This window comes from Aquarana catesbeiana, linkage group LG06 (assembly GCF_042186555.1).
Source record: "Aquarana catesbeiana isolate 2022-GZ linkage group LG06, ASM4218655v1, whole genome shotgun sequence".
Classification (NCBI taxonomy): domain Eukaryota; kingdom Metazoa; phylum Chordata; class Amphibia; order Anura; family Ranidae; genus Aquarana; species Aquarana catesbeiana.
The window spans coordinates 21,474,391-21,497,541 of record NC_133329.1 but is presented as its reverse complement, the minus strand read 5'-3'; the positions used below and the strand labels follow the sequence as shown (position 1 = coordinate 21,497,541).

Sequence of the window (23,151 nt, the reverse complement as noted above, 5' to 3'; positions counted from 1 at the left end):
GTAAAAAAAGTGTCCCTGAAAATATTTTTGAAATTTTGGCAACTATGCAGTTGGGCACTGCCCAAGGGCCACCGGGTCAGTAGGGGGCCCCATGAGAGGCTCCTGGGATCCTGTGATATTAAAGCAGTAGTAAAATTTGCTAACATTACTACTTTTTTCCAAAGATACCGTGAGTCCTGCGTCCATTGAAAAACCGGGTCCACTTTTGCAGCTTAAGTTTTGGAGCCTGATGGGATCATTATCCAGTGTCTGGTACCGCTGTTATCTGGAATTTAGTTGGTTTTTACAGCCCAGTCTGTTGGAACATGGTGGGAGTATTATCCAATGCTTGAAACTACTACTATCTGACATCTGAGCTCCAGTTTGCTTGTTGCACTACATCCCCTGTGATTCCAACTTGGCCGTCTTTGGAGGACACCTGCCAGAGGACATCGGTCCAGAGTCCATTCCACTATATATAAGCCTGTTTGACACGCAGAGCGTATGCCCTGACATGTTCAAACTTTCCGGTAAGCCTCCCCGTTATCCGGTAGTGGTTCTTTTCACAATCTGATGTATTCACTGTTTGCAAGACTTACCTTCATCCTCATTCAGATGGGGAATTTATCTACACCTAATATTATTTATGGACACTTTTGTTATCCCTTTTTTTGAGTTCCAGTTTGTCTGTTGCATCACAATCCCTGCATACGGTTTGCAAGCTGCATTCAGACTGAGAATATATCTATTTATATTTATCACCATTTATAGATATCTCTGAATGCCTTTCTATATCAGTGTATTCACTATTTATTTATTGTGTTTATAATTCTCATTTTTAGTGCTGTCTAAATTCACTTATGCACATTGTACAAGGCACGTTATCTTTTAGCGCTACACTTTTGTTAAATTTGTTTCTTAATGAAGTAAAAAGCAGCCAAACTTCTAAAGTGTTGCCAACACCCTTAAATATGTGTATATAAAGTGAAGTAGCACTAATAACTATCAACAAAACAAAATAATATATGCTGAAGTGAAAGATTATCTTAAATAGGTCTCATCAAGAGACATAAATAACTTGTGTTCAATAAAATTGTGTTCAAATTAAAATTGTGTCATAACATGATACCTTACAATAATCATTCAATATAGATAGTCCAATAATAAAGTGCAATAATAGAGTGCAGTCCAAAGGAATCTAATGATTCAAAGTTGTAATCAGTTTCTTATTCAAGATTTAAATCACTATTTCCCTGTGTAGACAAATAAAGATGAGGGGGTAAAGCGACGAATGTGGGAATCCAATTTTCAGGTGTATGGTAATCACACACAAACTTGATACAATCCTCCCCCAGTAGTACTAGCCTCTCACTTTAAGGATAGACCCCAACTAGTCTAATGGTGCATCGATAGCACTCAAGGCGGTGGCTTAATCCTCCACAATGTATCCAAGGGAACAATGCAGCTCTTCCCGGTCTCCACGATCAATTGTCCTAGAAGGAATTATCTTCAAGTCCACGGTATCAAAGGCAAAAGCAAAAAAGAAGGTTCTCCATGGTGTAGTAGTGTTAAAAAATTCTCAGCATTTATTAAAACAATCATTCAAGGTTAAAAATGGCACAGCCAGCCAAACAGCAGACAAAAAACATGTCAAACAGGTAAAGACTTCCGGAAGTGACGTCACTAAGCTCCTCCCGACGTGTTGCATCACAACACGCGTGACTTCATGAATTGATAATTGTAAAAGTGATTTACATCTTGAATAAGAGACTGATTACAACTTTGAATCATTAGATTCCTTTGGACTGCACTCTATTATTGGACTATGTTATTGGACTATCTATATTGAATGATTATTGTAAGATATCATGTTATGACACAATATTAATTTGAACACAATTTTATTGAACACAGGTTATTTATGTCTCTTGATGAGACCTGTTTGAGATAATCTTTCACTTCAGTATATATTATTTTGTTTTGTTGATAGTTATTAGCGCTGTTTCACTTTATATACACTTACTGTACTCCTGGTATTTGATGCACCTTTAAGCCCCTCCCACTGTTAGTGACATTGACCACACCCACTATTTGATGCAGTTTGGAAGGTGTGTGTGTGTGTAGGGGGGGGGGGGGGTTGAGGGGGTCGTGGTGGAGTTCCTGCACCTATTTTCTGACAAATAAAGCACTGTATATGTGTGTATCTATCTATCTATCTATCTATCTATCTATCTATCTATCTATCTATCTATCTATCTATCTATCTATCTATATGTGTGTGTATATATATATATATATATATATATATATATATATATATATATATATATATATATACTGTATCTAAAAGCCCACTACAACAAAGATTACCAGATCATGTTCTATTGAGAAAAGAGGTCTTCTGGATCCAAAAATGAAATCCCAAATATCCATTTGGTTTGAATCATGAATTGGATATTTACTTGTATGATTTATTTCTGATTCTTTATGTTTTGTTTTTTTTCTTGCAGATTTATACAGTATATACAATCACTGAACGTATTTTTGCAATGAAGGTGGGAATATTGCAGCTTTTACATTCTGCTTTCTGCTCATCGTTGGTTTGTTTCTCCTGACTTAATTATTGAATGATTGAATGGATTGAAACAAAGATATTAACTGTTTTTGATTGTTATAGTGGATCTGATTTGTGGCCCAATGAAGGGTTTATTGTTTGATCTGACACCAGTATGTATTGCTATTTTTGAAATTACATAAACTCTTCATAAGCTGCAACCCCACTTTTGGACTTTCTGCTAAATATTGAGCCTGGAAGGCAGGGCTTTAGTTTGCTGGCACTCTATTGGTGTGAATGATCATCTACAGTCTAGTGAATGGTGTAGTCTCCAGTATAATGCCTTCCTGAACCCTCACATTATCGCTCCCTCTCTTAGTGAATTATTTGGTTATGATGGGAAATAAAACTTCTCAGTCTGAATTCATTTTGCTTGGTCTGTCAGACCTCACAGATTCTCAGATCCCGATATACCTGCTCATCCTCTTCATCTATGTGTCCACACTGGTTGGGAATCTTCTCATCATTTTCTTGGTGGTCTCAGACTCTCACCTGCACACCCCCATGTACTTTTCTCTGGGAAACCTCTCAGTTTTAGACAACTTAAATTCCTCCATTTCCACATCTCATTTGTCATTTGACATCTTTACTGGAAACAGACTGATTTCATACCCAACTTGTATCTCCCAGGTCTTCTTCTTCACCTGGTTTGGCAGCACTGAGTTCTTTATTCTTGATATGATGTCCTATGATCGCTATGTTGCCATCTGTCATCCTTTGCGTTATACGACCATGATAAACATTCGTTTGTGTGTTCAGATAGCAATCTTTTCCTGGCTCTTCAGATTTGTCTGTTGCCTGGTGCACGTATTTTGTGCACTAAGATTGTCCTTCCCTGACCCCACCACTATCCCAGGATTGTTCTGTGAATTATATCAGCTTCTTCAACTATCATGCTCTGACACTTACCTCAATTATTTACTTTTGTATTTTGAATCTGTAGACATCGGAGTCACTAGCTTTTTCATTACTTTCCTTTCGTATGTTTACATATTCAAAACAATCCTGAAAATTAAGCTGAAGGATGGACGATGGAAAGCTTACTCCACCTGCAGTTCCCACCTCACGGTGGTCTTCATCTTTTATGGGACAGGTCTTTTCAACTATTTTCAATTTAAAACTAAGAATTTTCTGGCAGGCAGATTGATCTCTGTATTTTATACAGTTGTCACCCCTCTTCTAAACCCGATTATATACAGCTTGAGAAACAGTGACCTAAAAAGAGCTCTTCAGAAAACTCTATCCAGAATGAGCTCCATGCCATCATTCTGTCATTGATAGAAAACTAGACAACAATATTAGCAGCCTCAGGACTTCTTGTGTTTTAAACTCATTTGCCGGGTTTTCAGTTTAGATTGGTGAGAAATTTCTTCATTTTGATATGTAGAGACGAGTACCAAATAATTTCAAACCACCTAATATTTAAAAAAAAAGACAGAGAACATTGTATTCAGGTGTAGTGTGTTTGTAATTTTTTTTTTTGCACATCTCACAATCATCGTAATTGCTTATCATCCTTGTGAGAGCATCAATAAACCTAAGGAAACCATGACCCAGTGTCTTCTCCTTTTTTCACCGCTGTGCTTGAGACCTTTACACAGACTTTTACTGATTGCTTATTACAGTGATCATCACTGAAAAAAAGCAATCACAGTGTAAAAAAAAATCCCGATCACCTCCCCAGAGCAGTACAGTGTCACTATGATAGCACTGCTCCGATGACAGCATGTAAAAAGAAAATAGTATATATATATATATATATATATATATACATATATAATGCCAGTGTATGGCGCCCTGAATAAAGTGTAAATTTATCAGATGTGGCTGCCCCTTTAAATTAGTGAATGAATCACCTATATGCACAAAAAAGGTAAAAGCTGGCATTCACAAATTATATATATATATGGCATAGAAGTAACATTCCACCATTGTAGATGACCATAAATCTATGAAAATAACCATAGTACAATAATCCAGTGTAGCGGGTACCTTTTTTTAAGCAGGTGACCTTTCTTGTTAATTCCTGTTACAGGTACATTTAGACAGGCTGATGCTATTTGCAGCAGGCCTGTTTTGTTTTATTTCTATATTTGAGTGACAGGTGGTTTATGTGTTGGTCTTGGCCAATCATTCATTTGATTGGTAATCCCGGGACTCTCATATAAAAAGGGGGTCACATGGTGTCCGGGGAGTTCGAGTCCAGTCCTGCTCTGAGGAGCGAGAGAGCCAGCCTGGTTCCCGGAGGGGAAGTTGGAGGTTTTCCCCTCCAAGGAGCCAACAGAGCTTCACCTTAGCGAGAAGGGTGGAGATCCAATCCTCATGGAGGAACAGACAACATCTTGCCGCGTGTAGTCATGGATGTCGTAGGCCGCCCCTGTGGGGAGGGGAACGGGCCACAAAGAGATAGAGAAAACTGAGGATCATTGCGGATGAAGTAGCAACAAAGTGGAAGGAAACTGGACGATCGATCGTTTATGAGTGGCACATGGACTATTGATCACGTGAGTGAAAGCCCAAGGAAAAGGTACTCAGGTACTCAGAGACTGAGGGTTGTTGGTGCAAGAGGCAGTGAGATGGGCAGTATTGGCCTATGACTTTGAGTTCAGCATTGCCCCGGGATTCCAATCAGTCAAGCGGGAGGAGTTATTCAGATTGTGTCAGGGACTATACTCACCGAGGCCGAGATGCCGAGAGCGGCTCGCCCTTACGACCACGCGCACCCGACCCCTGGAGGTGATACAGGGAGTTGGGGGCACGCGGAGGCACGGGCTTCCGGTGGTGACTGGATCTCTGAAGGAAGTCCGTGTGGCCGCTGGGTACTGGAGAGGCTGCAAAACAAGTGGTTAAATGGACCAGGGTATCAGCTCGGGCAAGTCCGTTATTCAGGCAAGGACCAGGGGTCTCAGACAGGCAGAGAGAGAGTAAACGTGGAACAAGCAGGGATCCGGGGTATCAGGCAGGCAAGAATAGTCCGTTATAAACAAGCAGAGGTCTGGGGTATCAGGCAGGCAAAAGAGTAGTCCGTTTATACAAGCAGAGGTCCGGGGTATCAAGCAGGCAAAAGAGTAGTCCGTTTATACAAGCAGAGGTCCGGGGTATCAAGCAGGCAAAAGAGTAGTCCGTTTATACAAGCAGTGGTCTGGGGTATCAGGCAGGCAAAGGGTAGTCCGTATACAAGCAGAGGTCCGGGTATCAGGCAAGCAAGGAGTAGTCCGTTAATACAGGCAGGGGTCAGTATTGGTGACACTCTGGAAACAGGAAAATGACAGGCACAGGGAACAGGGTACAGCTGACGACAAACCAGCAACCCGACTGGGTGCTGGAGCCGTCAGAAGTAGCCCTGCAGCGAGCGCGTCACCGTGACGCGCCGCCGTGCACCCGCACGGTCACGGCACGCACACGGGGACCGCCGTGCACCCGCGCGCGCCGCACCATTGGGTCGCGAACGGGTGTACGGCGCAGCGTGAGTCCTCCGCGCATGCGCCGTGGAGCCCGGCGGACGGAGGCGGCTTGTGCCTCCTGACAGTGCCCCCCTCCTAAGGGCGGACACTGGACGCCCAGACTGGACATCACCTCCGGGTGGTCTCGGTGAAAGGCTTGAATTAAGCGTGGTGCATGTAGATTCTTCGCGGGTTCCCAAGAGTTGTCCTCAGGTGGATAACCCTTCCACTGGATCAGATACTGCAGTTGTCTGCCCTTCTTCCTACAGTTAAGGATGGACTCCACCTCAAACTCATTTTCACCATCCACCCTAACTGGTGGCGGAGGAGGCTCCCCTCTTTCCGGGAAAGTGCTGTCCACTACGGGCTTCAGTACAGACACGTGGAAAACAGGATGGATCTTGTACGTCTTTGGTAGTGCTAGCTCCATAGCCACAGGATTGATAATTCTTTTGATGGGGAAAGGACCTATGAACTTGGGTCCCAATTTCCGCGAAGGCACAGATAGTTTAAGATTGGTAGTGGATAGCCAGACCTCTTCTCCTAGTTTAAAGGTAGGATTTTCTCTCCTGCCCCGATCATACTGTTCCTTGTAATCCATTTGAGCCCTTTGTAACATATCTTGAATCCTCTGGAAATTTGTTTGTAAAGAGGCTATTCTGTCCTGCACTGCAGGGACTGATATCTCAGGAGCATCGTTGGTCAGAAAGGTGGGATGGAATCCACAATTCGCCCAGAAGGGCGTTTGGTTAGTAGCAGCGTGAACAGAATTGTTATACGCGAACTCTGCGTAAGGGAGAAGACTTGCCCAATCATCTTGAGATCCCGAGCAAAAACACCGCAGGTATTGCTCTAGAGTCTGGTTTGTCCTTTCCGTTTGGCCGTTACTCTGGGGGTGATAGGCTGATGAGAGGCAGACTTGGATATTTAAGGCTTTGCAGAGCTCCCTCCAAAATTTGGACGTAAATTGTACACCCCTGTCCGATACGATGTTCTTTGGTACTCCATGGAGCCTGATGATCTCCTTCAAAAAAATATTGGCAGTCTCTAAGGCCGAGGGGGTGCCCTTCATGGGCAAAAAATGGGCCATCTTGGAGAGACGGTCAACCACGACAAAAATAGTGGTAAAACCCCCCGAGGCTGGCAGGTCCACTATAAAATCCATAGAGACGTCAGACCATGGTCGTTCGGGGATAGGTAGAGGTCTTAGTAAGCCCCAAGACTTGGCGTTTCGACCCTTGTTCCTCTGACACAAAGGGCAGGATGCCACGTATTCTTTGCAATCCCGTCTCCACCCAGGCCACCAAAAGGAACGAGAGACTAGTTCGGACGTTTTCCTTATTCCAAAATGCCCTGCGAGCTTATGGTCATGGCACATCTTGAGGGTTAGCGACCGTGTCTCCTGTGGCACAAAGATTCTTCCCCGGATCCAAAAGAAATTACCGTTTCTTTTCAAGGATTGCACCTCTGGTTCCATGCAAGAGTTGGACGCTGTTTTAATGGATGACATCAGATCCACTTGTGTTATCCCAAGGAAGTTTTGGGACGAGAGGATTGTTCCAGGTTCTGAAGCTTGGGACTCTGCTGAGAACATCCGTGAGAGTGCGTCTGCCTTTCCGTTCTTTGAGCCAGGTCTATAGGATATGTGGAAGTTGAAGCGAGAGAAAAAGAGAGCCCAGCGGGCTTGTCTAGGTCTTAGTCGTTTTGCCGTCCGTAAATATTCGAGGTTTTTATGATCTGTAAAGATCATCACCGGATGTAATGCGCCCTCGAGCAGATACCTCCATTCTTCTAAGGCAAACTTTATGGCCAGCAGCTCTCTGTCACCCACGTCGTAGTTTAACTCTGGCGGGCTAAGTTTCCGAGAAGCGAAAGCAACGGGGTGAAGGATGGCTTTGGGCCCTTGTCTCTGAGAGAGAATGGCCCCTGTGGCAATTTCCGAGGCATCCACCTCCAGAACATATGGCTGAGAAGGATCGGGGTGGCGAAGAATTGGAGCCGAACTAAACAGATCCTTTAATTTTAGAAAGGCCTCTTGTGCGGCCTCACTCCACCGGAAAGGGTTGTGTTGACGAGTTAGCTGGGTGATAGGTGCTACAATGGTCGAGAATCCGATGATGAACTTCCGATAAAAATTAGCAAATCCTATGAATCGTTGGACCCCTTTTTTATCAGATGGAGCTGGCCAATCTTGGATAGCTTGTATCTTTTGGGGATCCATTGCGATCCCGCCGGCCGATATGATGAACCCCAGAAATTGGACCACTGACCTCTCGAATTCACACTTCTCCACTTTCAGATAAAGCTTATGTTGTCTTAATATAGAGAGGACTCTTTTGACATGCTCCTTGTGTAGTTCCATCGTGGGAGAAAAAATGAGTATGTCATCTAGGTAGACAACAAGGAAGTCATCCAGGTATTCTCGGAAGATGTCATTAACTAGGTGTTGGAAAGTAGCTGGAGCATTGCATAGCCCGAATGGCATCACCAGGTACTCGAAGTGCCCAAATCTGGACCCGAATGCTGTTTTCCATTCATCTCCAGCTCTGATTCTAATAAGGTTATAGGCACCCCGCAGGTCAAGTTTGGAAAAGACCTTGGCAGATCGGAATCGTTGAAATAACTCCGGAATGAGTGGTAGTGGGTACCTGTTTTTAATAGTAATATTGTTGAGCTGCCGGTAGTCCACACAAGGTCTAAGGGACCCGTCTTTCTTCCCAACAAAGAATATCCCTGCTCCCGCAGGTGAGGACGAAGGACGGATAAACCCCTTTTCTAGGTTCTCATCGATGTATTGTCTGAGCGCCTCCAGTTCGGTCTCGGAGAGAGGGAATATACGACCGAACGGGATCACTGATCCTGGCAACAGGTCGATCGGACAGTCATAAGGCCGATGAGGTGGTAGGCGATCAGCCATTTGTTTATTAAAGACCTCCTGGAACTCCAGATATTCAAAGGGAATCTGCGGCAGTTTGTCGGACGAGGTAGTAACTGTAGCACAAACCTTCAAGGTTAAAGGGAGGCAATGCTCCGAGCAGTATGGAGAGGAGAAGGACACCTCCTTGGTGCTCCATTGGATTTGCGGATCATGAGCTTGTAACCAGGGCAGGCCGAGGATGACTGGGAAGATGGGAGACTGGATGAGGTCGAGCCGTAGTAGTTCTTGATGCCCAGAGTCGGTGGTTACTAAGATGGGCTGGGTCTCTTGGGTGATTGGACCGGACCTCGGGAAAGACCCATCAGCTAGATGCACCTGTAACCCTTGGGTCTTGGTTTGCAAGGGAATACTGAGGCTGTGGGCCAAGGCTGCATCCATGAAGCAGCTACAGGCCCCCGAATCAATGATGGCGGGTAGGCGAGACTCCCCTTCCGGTAGCTGCAAGGAAACAGACAACATCACATAAGACTTTGGAGCATCATTATCCTGGTAATTCATCAATCTAGGCTGAAAGGACTTACTGGGCCTTATTGGACAACTGCGCAGGAAGTGTCCCGCTCCCCCGCAGTACAGACACAAATTGGATTGCCGTCTGCGTTGTCTCTCCTCTGATGTTAGCGGGGCCCGAACCAGGCCTAGCTGCATGGGTTCAGCTTCAGGAGGTGTGATGGAGGAGGTTGACGGCATGGATGGGGCTCTGAATGGCGTCCACGAAGGGCGTGGACCCTGAAACCGCTCGGAGCGGCGTTCTCGCAAGCGCCTGTCTAACTGCATGGCTGCCTGAATGAGTTCTTCCAAAGTCTCTGGGGTCTCCATCCTGGCTAGCTCATCCTTAAGGAGTTCAGACAAGCCTTGACGATACTGGTAGCGAAGAGCCGGCTCGTTCCAGTTCGTGTCGGCCGCCCATTTACGGAACTCGACCGTGTAATCTTCAATGGGCCTCCTTCCCTGGGACAAGTGGTGTAGAGTGGCTTCAGCGGTAGCCTTCCGTTGGGGGTCATCATAAAGTTTGGACATACCTTCAAAGAAGGTGTCTATGGAATTTAACACAGGACTTCCCTGTTCCATTAAGCCGTGGGCCCAAGCCTGAGGTTCCTCTGACAGCAATGAGATAGCGAACCCCACCTTGACAATCTCTGATGCAAATGTCCGGGGCTGGAGGACAAAGTAAAGAGAACATGCGTTCTTAAAAGCTCTGAATCTTTTACGGTCCCCTGAAAACCGTTCGGGCGTAGGGACCCTAGGCTCGGGAAGCGCCATGACGACCGTAGGGCTGGCGGAGGCCTGGGGAAGCAGACCTTCATTGCCGGGTGCCGGAGCTGCAGCGGCGGAGGGAAGTATTCCAGCAATCTGTTGGAGGCGATTGTCAACCTGAGCGTACCCCTCTTGTAACTTCTGGACTGAGTCGGCCAAAGTGGAGACCTGTTGACATAGGATCTCCAGAGGAGAGCGCGCTCTGTCGGCCTCGGACATCTGGCTGGTTTGTACTGTCAGGGACTATACTCACCGAGGCCGAGATGCCGAGAGCGGCTCGCCCTTACGACCACGCGCACCCGACCCCTGGAGGTGATACAGGGAGTTGGGGGCACGCGGAGGCACGGGCTTCCGGTGGTGACTGGATCTCTGAAGGAAGTCCGTGTGGCCGCTGGGTACTGGAGAGGCTGCAAAACAAGTGGTTAAATGGACCAGGGTATCAGCTCGGGCAAGTCCATTATTCAGGCAAGGACCAGGGGTCTCAGACAGGCAGAGAGAGAGTAAACGTGGAACAAGCAGGGATCCGGGGTATCAGGCAGGCAAGAATAGTCCGTTATAAACAAGCAGAGGTCTGGGGTATCAGGCAGGCAAAAGAGTAGTCCGTTTATACAAGCAGAGGTCCGGGGTATCAAGCAGGCAAAAGAGTAGTCCGTTTATACAAGCAGAGGTCCGGGGTATCAAGCAGGCAAAAGAGTAGTCCGTTTATACAAGCAGTGGTCTGGGGTATCAGGCAGGCAAAGGGTAGTCCGTATACAAGCAGAGGTCCGGGTATCAGGCAAGCAAGGAGTAGTCCGTTAATACAGGCAGGGGTCAGTATTGGTGACACTCTGGAAACAGGAAAATGACAGGCACAGGGAACAGGGTACAGCTGACGACAAACCAGCAACCCGACTGGGTGCTGGAGCCGTCAGAAGTAGCCCTGCGGCGAGTGCGTCACCGTGACGCGCCGCCGTGCACCCGCACGGTCACGGCGCGCACACGGGGACCGCCGTGCACCCGCGCGCGCCGCACCATTGGGCCGCGAACGGGTGTACGGCGCAGCGTGAGTCCTCTGCGCATGCGCCGCGGAGCCCGGCGGACGGAGGCGGCTTGTGCCTCCTGACAGATTGGCTCTCCTTTAGCTTAATTTGGAAGTACCATGTCAGTGGGGAGTAGTGGTAAAGAGGTAGCGGTGAAGCTGCAAGCACACATGTAGAGATATGGATCGTTCTTTTAAAGTTATCCAGATGTAGAAGTTATTCAGAGTGACTCTTTATCAAATCATTCTCTATCAAATCTACTTCCACCGTCCCTGATTGAAGAGATCATTGGAAAATGATTTCTTGACTACCCGCAATTGTACTCAGATTTTCCTGTATGATTCATTGAAAGATGACAATGTAACAGAAGAGCATCTCAAAGGAAGTCCTTCTCCCATCAAAGTTTATCTTGATGAATAAAGCATTGAGAAAAAGCATTAAGGACTGTGACTTTTAAATCTATGGGCTGCGAGGGTTGAGTAGCAAACGTGAATTACAGATATAACAAATATTCAGCCGCTCCTTGGGGGGTAAGCGCTACATGTGGGGGCTCGTCCGGGATATCTGTTTCACATTTGCCGCTAACCATCTCCCATAGCAACGAAAACCTGCATTTCAGTGATTGTTGCCAAGATAGCCTGCAGTATAACAGTACCTGCCACCAGGGGTCACTGGGGAGGACTTTGAAAATATACAGCTACAGTTCCTTGCGCGCTGAATCAACAAGTGGGGGGTGAAGCCACGCCCCAGAGGAAAAAGTTTCAGTGTTCAGCGTGCCACACGCCAGAGCAAGATGGCGGAAGGTGTTGAGGACACGTTTGCTATGCAGCTGCTATCTGATGTTCAGGACCGGGTTTTGGTTGACACCAGTGTTCGGTTGGAGCTAACCAGAGGACTGGCGGTGGGAGTAGTTGACGGAGTAGAGAAACTCTGTATGCTATGTCCTGGATGTCGGAGGCCTACGGTTGGAGTCGTCGCCTGGGCTCAGTGCGGACATTGCGGTATCCAGTTAACAAGATTGGGACCCGTCCAACAGGAGGTCAAGTATTATTTTGTTAAAGAAAAAATGGGACTTTGTCTGCCGCGGGAATGGGTAATTCGGAAGGCCGGAGGGAGTCGTGTGTCATGTGCAGCAGCAGTAGAGGAGCTCCCGTCTGATTCGGCTGAATCGGAGCCATCAGGAGATCAGGTAGGATCTACTGAGAAAGCCTGTGACTTGGCTGGGGATCCGGGGACTGTTAAAGTTGTTGTCCAGTCTTCGGAGGGAACCCCTGAGAAACCAGTTAGCAGTGAACCCTTTAATTTGCCCATCCGGAAGGAGCCTAAACCACAGGAGGGGGATCCCTTGGGTGAGCCAGACAGGGTAAGCGAAGATCGGGTTATAGATTGGGGATCACCACAGATCTTGCAGAAATACAGATCAATGAGCGATTTACTTGAATGGTCATCCCCTGAAGAGTTTGATTTAAGTGAGAAGGAATGTTTTATTGAGAGTTCAACTTCAGTGGAGACTTCCACAGGAGTGTCCGGTTCAGTTAAAGTTTCAGCACCTCCATTTAATGTGACAAATACCATTGTTCCTAGCAGGCCAGCTACATTTCAGAAATGGGTCAGTAGAGCTATGGACGCGTGTGTCTTGCCTGGCCGAGGAAAGGCTAAAGACTTACCTAGACTCTCTAGATTTCAGAGAGAGGTCCAGCGAAAGGTGGCTCGAGAATGGGGTTTTGACTATCCATATGTCTCGGAACAAGTTATGGATATTATGGAAAGTTCCCGGGAATCATGGGAGGATGAACTTGTGTGGGACTACCTTCATGTTCCCAAGCCAAAAAGGACACCTGACAGTGAGGTTTGGGTTCGGTTCAAAGATATTCATCGAGAGTGAAAGCTTGGAAGGGCGATCCACAAGGACAGAGTATTGGTGGTAAAAGCTGGACAAAATACTCGCAGTTACTCTATCTCGGTGAGAGGACCGGGGGATAGTCGAAGGAGGTTGCCTGACCCGAGATATTATTTGTGAGAAGGATTGTATTCACAAGTGTATGTCTTTTACCCAGATTGACTGCAGGATGGCAGATGGGTTAGGGTGGGTTTTTCCCAATTTAACTGTTAAGCAGGAGACCCACATTCATGGTGCCTAACAAGGACAAAGTTAAGGACACTAGGGTGTGCTGTCTCTGCTTGAATCCCTTTGTAGCACAAGTATTTCTTTAAGGACTCTTATTTAAGAGCCATAAAGAAAGTTTATTTCACCAACGGACAGACGGATTTATTTGCCGAGCATGTCTATTGGGATGCGCTCTGCAGGAGTTCTGCTGGACTCCTTTTGAGGGAGCGATTATCTCAATGGGAACATACATGCCATAAAGAAATGTATATTTGTTTAAATTACCCGGTAGAGGATTATAACCCCCTCTGCGTGGTAATGTTTGTGTAGTAGTTAGAAATTATTGTGTGTTTTCCTTTAGGTATATTGGAGATGTGACGGCTGTCCATTCCACAGAAGAAGGCCTGTGGTAATCAGAGTATTCCTCCTACGGGAGCAGTTTTGGTTCCTGTTTCCGTTCTAGGTTGCTGGTTAATGTACACATAGAGTTAATCCCCAGTACACCTTCATTATAGCCCCTTGCTCATTTTAGGTAGAGGTAAGCGCCACGCACCCCCATTTTTTCATTTTTCATGTACATTGCTGCTGGTAAACGGACATTCAGAGGCAGTTTTTTCAGTTGCCCCTGAACTCATCCAATGTTATCTTATCTGTTCATGTACACAGGTTCGTTTAATGTTGTTTTTAGGCAGTTGAGTTTAGAGGCCATTTTTGGAAAGCAAAAAAATGAGTTCAGACGCCGAGTTTCGAGGCATTTCAAGCGATGAACGCTTCTAAACGCGTCTAAATGTGGTGACTCACATTTAGCCGCATTTCGTTTACAGGCGTTTTTCATTTTTGGCTATTTTGAAAAAAAAAAAAACGCTTCTAAATGCAAATGCGGCATGTAAACGCGGCAAAGCGTTTTAAACGTGGGTTACTATCTGTCAAGTTAAATCGTTCAGGAGAGGTTGTAAAAACGTCCCATTTACATTAAGCCTCATGATACCCAATAGGAATTCCTCAGCTGCAACCTTTCCATTAATGTGTGGTAAGGATGGAGAAAATTACTAGACATGTGCACTTCCGAAAAAATTGGTTAATTTTCGTTGCATTCATTTTTATTGTATTTTGTTTTTTGGGTCATTTGCTATGATCACAATTCGTAAATTCGAAAATTTGTGAATTCTAACATTTGTAAATTTGTAAATTCGTAAATTTGAAAATTCATAAATTTTAAAATTTGAAAATAAGAAAGAAAATCTGAAGATTGAAAAGAATAACTAACAAATAATAACTAACTATTAAATTATAGATATTGGAATTTCCTTTCAAATTTGGCTGTTTTGAATATGAATATATCCGAAGTTACGAATTATCTAATATAATGAATGCCGTATCTAAACAAATTGAATGGAACAAATTAATAATAAATAATAACAATAACAATAATAATAATAATAATAAACGTTTTTATTATTATTATTATTATTGTATTGATTATTATTGTTTCGTTACGTTCCATTTGTTTAGAAACAAATGGAACGTAACAAATTATTTCGGATAATTCATAACTTTGGATAAATTCATATTTGTTACGTTCGCTAACAGCCAAATTTGAAAGGAAATTCCAATATCTATAATTTAATAGTTAGTTTTTATTAGTTGTGAAAATATATTACTAAATATAAACTCGTGCTGATGGAAACAACTAGGTGATAAAAAAATGCAGCTGCTGTAAACAAGGTGCTAATCACTTGAATGAATGTGGATAAAAAAAGTACAGCGCTCACAACACACAATATAAGTGAAATAAACAAAAAAGTCCAAAAAAATGTAATTGAAGTGTTTGTCCACAATGAAGTAGGTGCAAAAATTGCTTCACAAACTTGCAGGAGTACCCACTCACCAGAACAGGACGACCCCCAGTTTTGCAGTTCGGGGGTCACTTCAGGCTTGTTAATGGTATCCCAAACATGTGGATTGGTGTCAAAACATCAGATGGTGGATCAGTGTAAACATCAGATGATAGATTTCCAATAGGAGATTCTCAACAAGATAAAAGGAGGATGGACTAATAGTAAAGTACTGTTATAAAAGTAGATTTAATGCGCATAGGTATTGGTACTTACAAGAAACAATTAAAAACAGGCATTGGTATACAGCTGTAGATAGAGGAAGCAGCCGTTGATAGCATGCGTTCCACGGGCCGGAAGTGATGTCAATCGAAACAGGAAATTATGTCAATGCATTTCGCCCTCCCTCAGGGCGTCATCAAGGACGCAAATCAAATACCACCAAAAGAAAGCTCTATTTGTGGGGAAAAAAGGACATCAATTTTATTTGGGTACAGTATCACACGACAGTGCAATTTTCAGTTAAAATAACTCAGTGTTGTATCACAAAAAATGGCCTGGTCATTAAGGGGGGTAAAACCTTTCAGGCTGAAGTGGTTAAAGTGTCAGCCACTGAGAATTTTAGTGCCGTAAAAATTTGACTGTTATGTTTTATATCTACTTACTTGACCTCGTCTTTTATCGTTTACAAAAATAATGGGGATTCAATTTAACCACTTAAGGACAAGGCCTATTTTTCAAACTTTCTGTTTACAAGTTAAAATCAGTTTTGTTTTTTTTTTTGCTAGAAAAATGGGAAAAACTCCCAAACATTATATATATATTTTTTTCAGACACTCTAGAGAATAAAATGGCGGTCATTGTACTTTATGTCACACCGTATTTGCTCAGGGGTCTTACAAGCGCAATTTTTTTTTTAAAAATACACTTTTTTGAATTAAAAAATAAAACAGTAAAGTTAGCCCAATTTTTTTTATATTGTGAAAGATAATGTTATGCTGAGTAAATTGATACCAACATGTCACGCTTCAAAATTGCGCCCGCTTGTGGAATGGTGACAAACTTTGACCCTTAAAAATCTCCATAGGCGATGTTTAAAAATGTCTACAGGTTACTAGTTTTGAGCTACAGAGGAGTTTTAGGGCTAGAATTATTGCTCTCACTCTGGCTCTAACGATCGTGGCAATACCTCACATTTGTGGTTTTCATATGTGGGCTCAACTTACGCTCGCTTCTGCGTGCAGGCTCGACGGGATGGGGCGCTTAAAATTTTATTTTTTTTTCTCATTTATTTTACTTTTTAATTTTTATTTTTACACTTGTCCTTTTAAAAAATAAATTAGGGTCACTTTTATTCCTATTACAAGGAATGTAAACATTCCTTGTAATAGTAAAAAAAGCATGACAGGACCTCTTAAATGTGAGATCTGGGGTCAAAAAGACCTCAGATCTCATATTTACACTTAAATGCAATAAAAAAATTATATATATATAGATATATCTATATCTATATATAGATATAGATATAGATATAGATATATCTATATATATATAGATATATATATATATATATATATATATATAAATGTCTTTAAAAAAAATAATAATAATAGTAATTTCCCCTTTAAGACCATTGGGCGGAAGTGACATTTGACGTCGCTTCCGTCATCCAATGTTATGGAACCGAGTGGGGGCCATCTTTCCCTCACTCGGCTCCATGCTACTGAGGGGATAGGATCCGGTAAGCGGCGGAGACGACCGGAGCGCGGTGGGAGGGGGCCGATAAAAGTGATCTTGCAGCGAATCTGCCACAGAGACCACTTCTATCTGAAAGCGGACCGCCTGCCATTGACAGCTATCTGCTGCCATAACCCTGGTATTCTACGTCAAAGTACCAACGTAGAATACCGGGGAAGTAGTCAAAAAATATTCTTGTAAATGTATCTTCAATTATTAGCTCCTTCAAAGTCCTATGCTCTATCAGGGGTCTCCAAACTTTGGCCCTCCAATTGTTCAGGAACTGCAATTTCCATCATGCCTAGTCAGAGTTTTACAATGCCTCATCGTGGGATGTGTAGTTCTACAACAGCTGGAAGGCCGTAGTTTGGAGATGCCTGCAAGATGATACATTTTTAATATTATAATTCTTTATTATCAGCTGCAGATGGACTCTGTTCCCTCCCCACCCTACTGCTGGCAGAGCTCCAATGTGACTTTGTGTTCTTTGTTTATCTAGCACACATCGGTATTTCTACTTTCATTTTCACTTATTTCCTGTTTCTCAAACATGAAGACAAATTCAAGAAGGAGCAGACACGGTAGAAACTGATGCACTGACGCTACTCTGTGTACTACTTATGGGTTTATCCTGATCCAACTGGCGGACTGGTAGGACATTGTGTTACTTTATATGGTACATATTTCTAGGATAATGCTAGAAATGACTAGACAGTTGCTGGGGATGCACAATGTGCTACTGCTGAAGTACATTGTATCAGTAAGGATATGTCAGACATTTGGTGTTTCCTATGAGTTGTTGAATTGTACATTGTTGACATATCACATAAATACAAACTGGTATGTAGAGAAACCAAATAAAGGGGTTGAGTCAGTGGTGCTCCAGGCAGGTGAACAAGCGGGAGCAGAGGCAAGGAGAGAAAGAGAGATAAAAAAGTCCCAAGAGAGGTCCCTTGAAGGGCTCATTCACATGTGCAATAGGCATAGCCTCCCTCCTTCACACCATATTAAAGTGATTGTATACACATTTTTTTTTGTCATAAAAATAACAAACATGTTATACTCTACCATTAGACTTTACCATTGTCAGAGAAGTTCCCATAATGGATGCAGTGCTAGGCGCTCTGGTGAGCGCCGGTGTGCGCTGGCGTGCGCATTCCTATGTGTGCGCACGCCTGTGCGCATCAGTGTGTGTGCGTGCACGCGTAGTGCTTGGTGCCAATCAGCCTATTTAAACTGTCAGTGCACTTTGCTCGGTGCTGTCTGATCTGCAGCTTCCTGTGTCCTTGCTCCTGTTACTCTGTTTGAACGCTTGATCTCCTGACTACCCGGCTTGCCCCTTGGATTATCCTTTGTTTTCTGCCTGCACCTGACCTCGGTCTGCCTTGACTCTGAACCTGCCTGCTCCTCTGCACTTCATTGCTTGCCTGTTGCCAACCCTGCCTGTGACCCGACCTGCCTGCTCCACTCCTGCTCTGCATCTGCTGCCTGTGTACCGGTCTGCCTGGCTGCTGTCAAGTGATCACCAAACCTCCAGCGCCTGGATCCAGAGCTGTCTCTTCTGCTACCATCCGCCAAGCTCTCATACCACTCTACACTCCCGTGCCTCCTGTCCATACTACCAGGGGACGTAAGGGAGACCTTCCTCTGCTCTATCGGGCTCATCGGTCAGGTACGTGAAAGTCTGACAACCATTAAGATCAACAGCACAACCATTGGTCCCTCCACACATGCAAGGGTGCTGGGTGTAATCCTTGACTCCGACCTCTCCTTCAGCCCCCTTATCCAATCACTGGCTAAATCCTGCCACCTTTACCTCTGCAACATCTCCAGAATTTGACCCTTCCTGACTAATGACACCACAAAGCAACTTATTCACTCCTTGATTATTTCCCACCTTGACTACTGCAACTCTCTCCTTAATGGCCTACCTTTACGCAGGCTATCTCCCCTTCAGTCTATTATGAATGCTGCTGCTAGACTAATACACCTCACTGATCAATCCGTGACTGCTGCCCCTCTCTGCCAATCCCTTCACTGGCTTCCCCTACCCCACCGTATAAAATTCAAAATGCTAACCATAACATACAAGGCCATCCACAACATTGCCCCCCCAGCTACATCACCAACCTCATCTGCAGATATCCCCCAAATCGTCCCCTCCGCTCCTCCCAGGACCTCCTGCTCTCTAGCTCCCTTGTTACCTCCTCTCATGCTTGTCTTGAGGACTTCCCCAGAGCCTCTCCCATCCTCTGGAACTCCCTGCCCCGGTAGGTCCGATCACCCCCTAACCTGTCCACCTCCAGAACTTCTCCAGAACCTCTCCCATCCTCTGGAATTCCCTGCCCCGGTATATCCGATCAGCCCCTAACCTGTCCACCTTTAGGAGATCCCTGAAAAATCACTTATTCAGGGAAGCCTATCCCACACCCACCTAATAACTCTCCCCAAGCCATCCCCCCCATCAAATCATTCCTTGCATCTATTCATCTATTACCTTTTGTACCACCACCCCCTCCCTTTAGAATGTAAGCTCTATGAGCAGGGCCCTCCTGTCCCTTCTGTATTGAACTGTACTGTAATTGTGCTGTCCCTCCTCTACATTGTAAAGCGCTGTGTAAACTGTTGGCGCTATATAAATCGTGTATAATAATAATAATACGAATACTCACCTGCTCTTAATTGTTTTGCACAGAGCAGCCCTGATACTCATTTTTAGGTAAATTGGGTATCTGGCGCTCTAGGCAGCAATGCCCTTAGTTTGTAATAATGTACATTTGATTAGTCAGTCTTTAAGTAAAAACAAAGTTGAACCACGGTAAGGGGGGTGATTTAAAAAGAGGCAGCCATCCTCAGAGTGTGTCCAGCAACTCTGCAAAACATATAAAAGAAATGGGGGGGGGGGGGGGTATAAGTGGGAGTCATGCTCATCATAAGTATGTAGCCCTGGCAGTTCTACTGCGTCCCACAGGCTCCTCGCACAATCCGGGTAGCTGGGAAAGGTTCTGGTGTGATGTGCTGAATAAGCTGTACATTCAGGACAACCAGGAGGTAGTCAGCTCCATGAGCTTGTGAAACACATCTGATCAAATCGATCTCAGTTTGATCAGATGCTTTAGAAGCCAGAGGAGAGATCTAAGGTCTCATAGACCCCAGATCTCTCCACAAAGGGGACCTGTCATGGCCCATGGTATCTCAAGGGATGTTGTTCATCCCTTGTAATAACAATAAAGTTGATCAAAAAAAAAAAAAACATTAAAGGTACAAAACTTAAATAAAATAAATAGTAATTTAAAAAAAATAATAATAATTCAACTTTTAATATTTGTGCTGCCATTATAATAGTAAATGTTCAATGTGTTCCTTTTGTTTTGTAGCAGAAGACATATTCCATCATGTATGTTCTCTTCGTGGTAAGACAATTTTACTTTATAAAGAAGATACTCTTAAAGTGATAAGTCAATTTTTTTGGTTTAAAAATAACAAACACATACCTCCCAACTTTTTGAGATGGGAATGAGGGACACCTATTAGCAAAAGTATGTAGGCATAGGACACACCCTGTGCCACGCCCCCTTAAAGGAGAATTACACACAAAAAATGATTATTTAAACCTACAAGTGCTTTTTTTACCATTATTATTCCTTTATATTGGCTTTTGATATTTACAAATGCAGCCATTTAGAAATCAGATGAAAGATTTAGCACTGAGAAATGCTTTTTGAAAGATAAAAAGTGCATTTTATATACAGCTATATAGATAAGAGCAAAATGAGGGACAGATGAGGAGAAAAGAGGGACAGAGGGACTTTGTTCCAAATCAGGGACAGTTGGGAGTTATGCAAACATGTTATACTTACCTGCCCTGTGTAATGGTTTTGCACAGAGCAGCCCAGGTCCTCCTCTTTTCTGGGGTCCCTCGCCAGGACTCCTGGTCCCTCACTCCTGCCGAGTGCCTCCATAGCAAGCAGCTTGCTATGGGGGCACCCGAACGGAGCCACTGCTCTGTGTGTCCATTCAGACATTGAGCCCTGGCTCGGCCCAGCCCCTCCTCTCTCCTCATTGGCTCACCGATTGTGATTGAAAACAGCTGGAGCCAATGGTGCCTGCTGCTGTGTCTCAGCCAACCAGGAAGGAGAGTCTTGGGCAGCCGAGGTTCTCATGGGACATTGCTGGATCGAGATGGGGCTCAGGTAAATATTAGGGGGGCTGATGGGGGCTGCTGCACACAGAGGGTTTTATAGAACGCATTAACCACTTGCGGCCTACACTATAGCAGAAAGACGGCTACAGCATGGGCTTAAATTGCCGGGAGGGCATCCATGTATGTCCTCCCGTTCTCCCAGGGGGTACGCTCTGTGATAGCTGAGTTGGTGAGACTTGGCTGTTCACAGATCGAGTAAAGAGCCAATCACAGCAGGCCCTTTACCATGTGATCAGCTGTCAGGCAATAACAGCTGATCACAGAAATCAAATGCCAGTTATGTTTTTTTTTTTTCCTTCATGCTATCACAGTGAAGGAAAAAGAGGGACTAAGGTCCCGACTGTGCTGCAAATCATTGCCATCAGTGCCCACCAGTGCCACCTATCAGTGCCCACCAGTGCCACCTATCAGTGCCCACCGGTGCTGCCAATCAGTGCCTCATTATCAGTGCCCCTTACCAGTGATTATCAGTGTCGCTTACCAGTGCTTATCAGTGTGCCACCTATCAGTTCCACCTCTCTGTGCCACCTATCAGTGCCCATCAGTTCCACCCATCAGTGCCTCCTCATGAGTGCCTATCAGTGCCGCCTCATCAGTGTGAGAACGCTGAAAGGTGAAAATTGGTCTGGGCAGGAAGAGAATATAAGTACCCGGTAAGCAAGTGGTTACGATAAAAAACCTTCTGCCCTTAGAACCACTTTAAGCTGGCTATAGATGGATCGAAATTCAGCCAGTTCAGCAGGGATCGACATAATTTCAATCTATCTATTCATTGATTTGTGTACAACCAGCCTGTTGGGTTTTTTGTGTTGATGGGAGAATCAGATTATTTTTTTGGTTGAATGAAAAAAAAAGCATCATCTATGGCCTGCCTGTGACAACACAATGGAAATGTTACCTGTATAGACAGTGTGTAGGATCACAATGGTCCTCCATTCATTCTTTCTCTCTTCTCAGGTGTTTGGAGCTTTTTTCCTATTTGCTGTTTTGGGATTCACAATAAAATATGTCTGTTCTCTGGTAAGTACAATCACTCGGGTAAGTAAAATCTAATGACAGGAAAACATTGATGTTTCAGCTGTAGGTGTATAAACCCAATTCACTCCAAAGAAATACAAACTGGATGCTACAATTCTGCTGGTGGAGTTAAAACTTTCATGTTACTCAAAAGTAGAACTAAAGGGAAAAATTTGAATGGGGGGGTTATAACCCCTGTCAGCTTTTGTTGAATTCTGTGTCCCATTGAGGAGATTTCTCTTCACTTCCTGTCAAAGCATAGGAAGCGAACGCATACGTAAGTCACGCCCGCATATGAAAACGGTGTTCAAACCACACATGTGAGGTATCGCCGAGATTGTTAGAGCGAGAGCAATAATTCTAGCACTAGACCTCCTCTGTAACTTAAAACTTGTAACCTGTAGAAAGTTTAAAAGTCGCCAGTGGAGATTTTTAAGTTCCAACGTTTGTCACCTTTCCACGTGCGGGCGCAATTCTGAAGCGTGACATGTTGGGTATCAATTTTTTGGGCGTAACATTATCTTTCACAATGTAGAAAAAAAATTGGGCTAACTTTACTGTTGTCTTATTTTTTAATTCAAAAAAGTGTATTTTTTCCAAAAAAATTGCGCTTGTAAGACCGATGCGCAAATACAGTGTGATATAAAGTATTGCAACGGCCGCCATTTTATTCTCTAGGGTGTCTGAAAAAAATATATAACGTTTGGGGGTTTTAAGTAATTTTCTAGCAAAAGAAACTGATTTTAACCACTTCCGGACCGCCCACCGTCGTTATCCGTCGGCATTTTGCCATAACCCTGGTATCCTCTTCTTCAGTGGGTGGTCCGCTTCCAGATAAAAGTGGTCTCTGCGGCGAATTCGCCGCAAGATCACTTTTATCGGCGGCGGGAGAGGGGTAATAAACCACAAGAAAATGGCCGACGCAAAATCATATGTTTTGAACTACAAGAAAATGGCCGAAGATAAGGTATTTAACAGACAGCACCACCGTCCAATTAGCATCC

At 44.2% G+C, this 23,151-nt stretch overlaps 2 protein-coding genes across 3 annotated transcripts in view; both read left to right on the top strand.

Moving 5' to 3' along the window:
* The window catches only part of LOC141148219 (uncharacterized), a 270,454-nt gene that overhangs the window by 216,513 nt on the left and 30,790 nt on the right, over window positions 1-23,151 (top strand). The window lies entirely within an intron of this gene.
* LOC141147348 (olfactory receptor 1f45-like) lies at window positions 2,626-3,871 on the top strand. Its single transcript, XM_073634587.1, has one exon. The coding sequence runs from the start codon at window positions 2,927-2,929 to the stop codon at window positions 3,869-3,871; it is 945 nt and encodes a 314-aa protein (XP_073490688.1). The 5' UTR covers window positions 2,626-2,926.

Coding starts and splice junctions, on each gene's coding strand:
- LOC141147348 (XM_073634587.1), top strand. CDS start 2,927: ATGATGGGAAATAAAACTTCTCAGTCTGAATTCATTTTGCTTGGTCTG.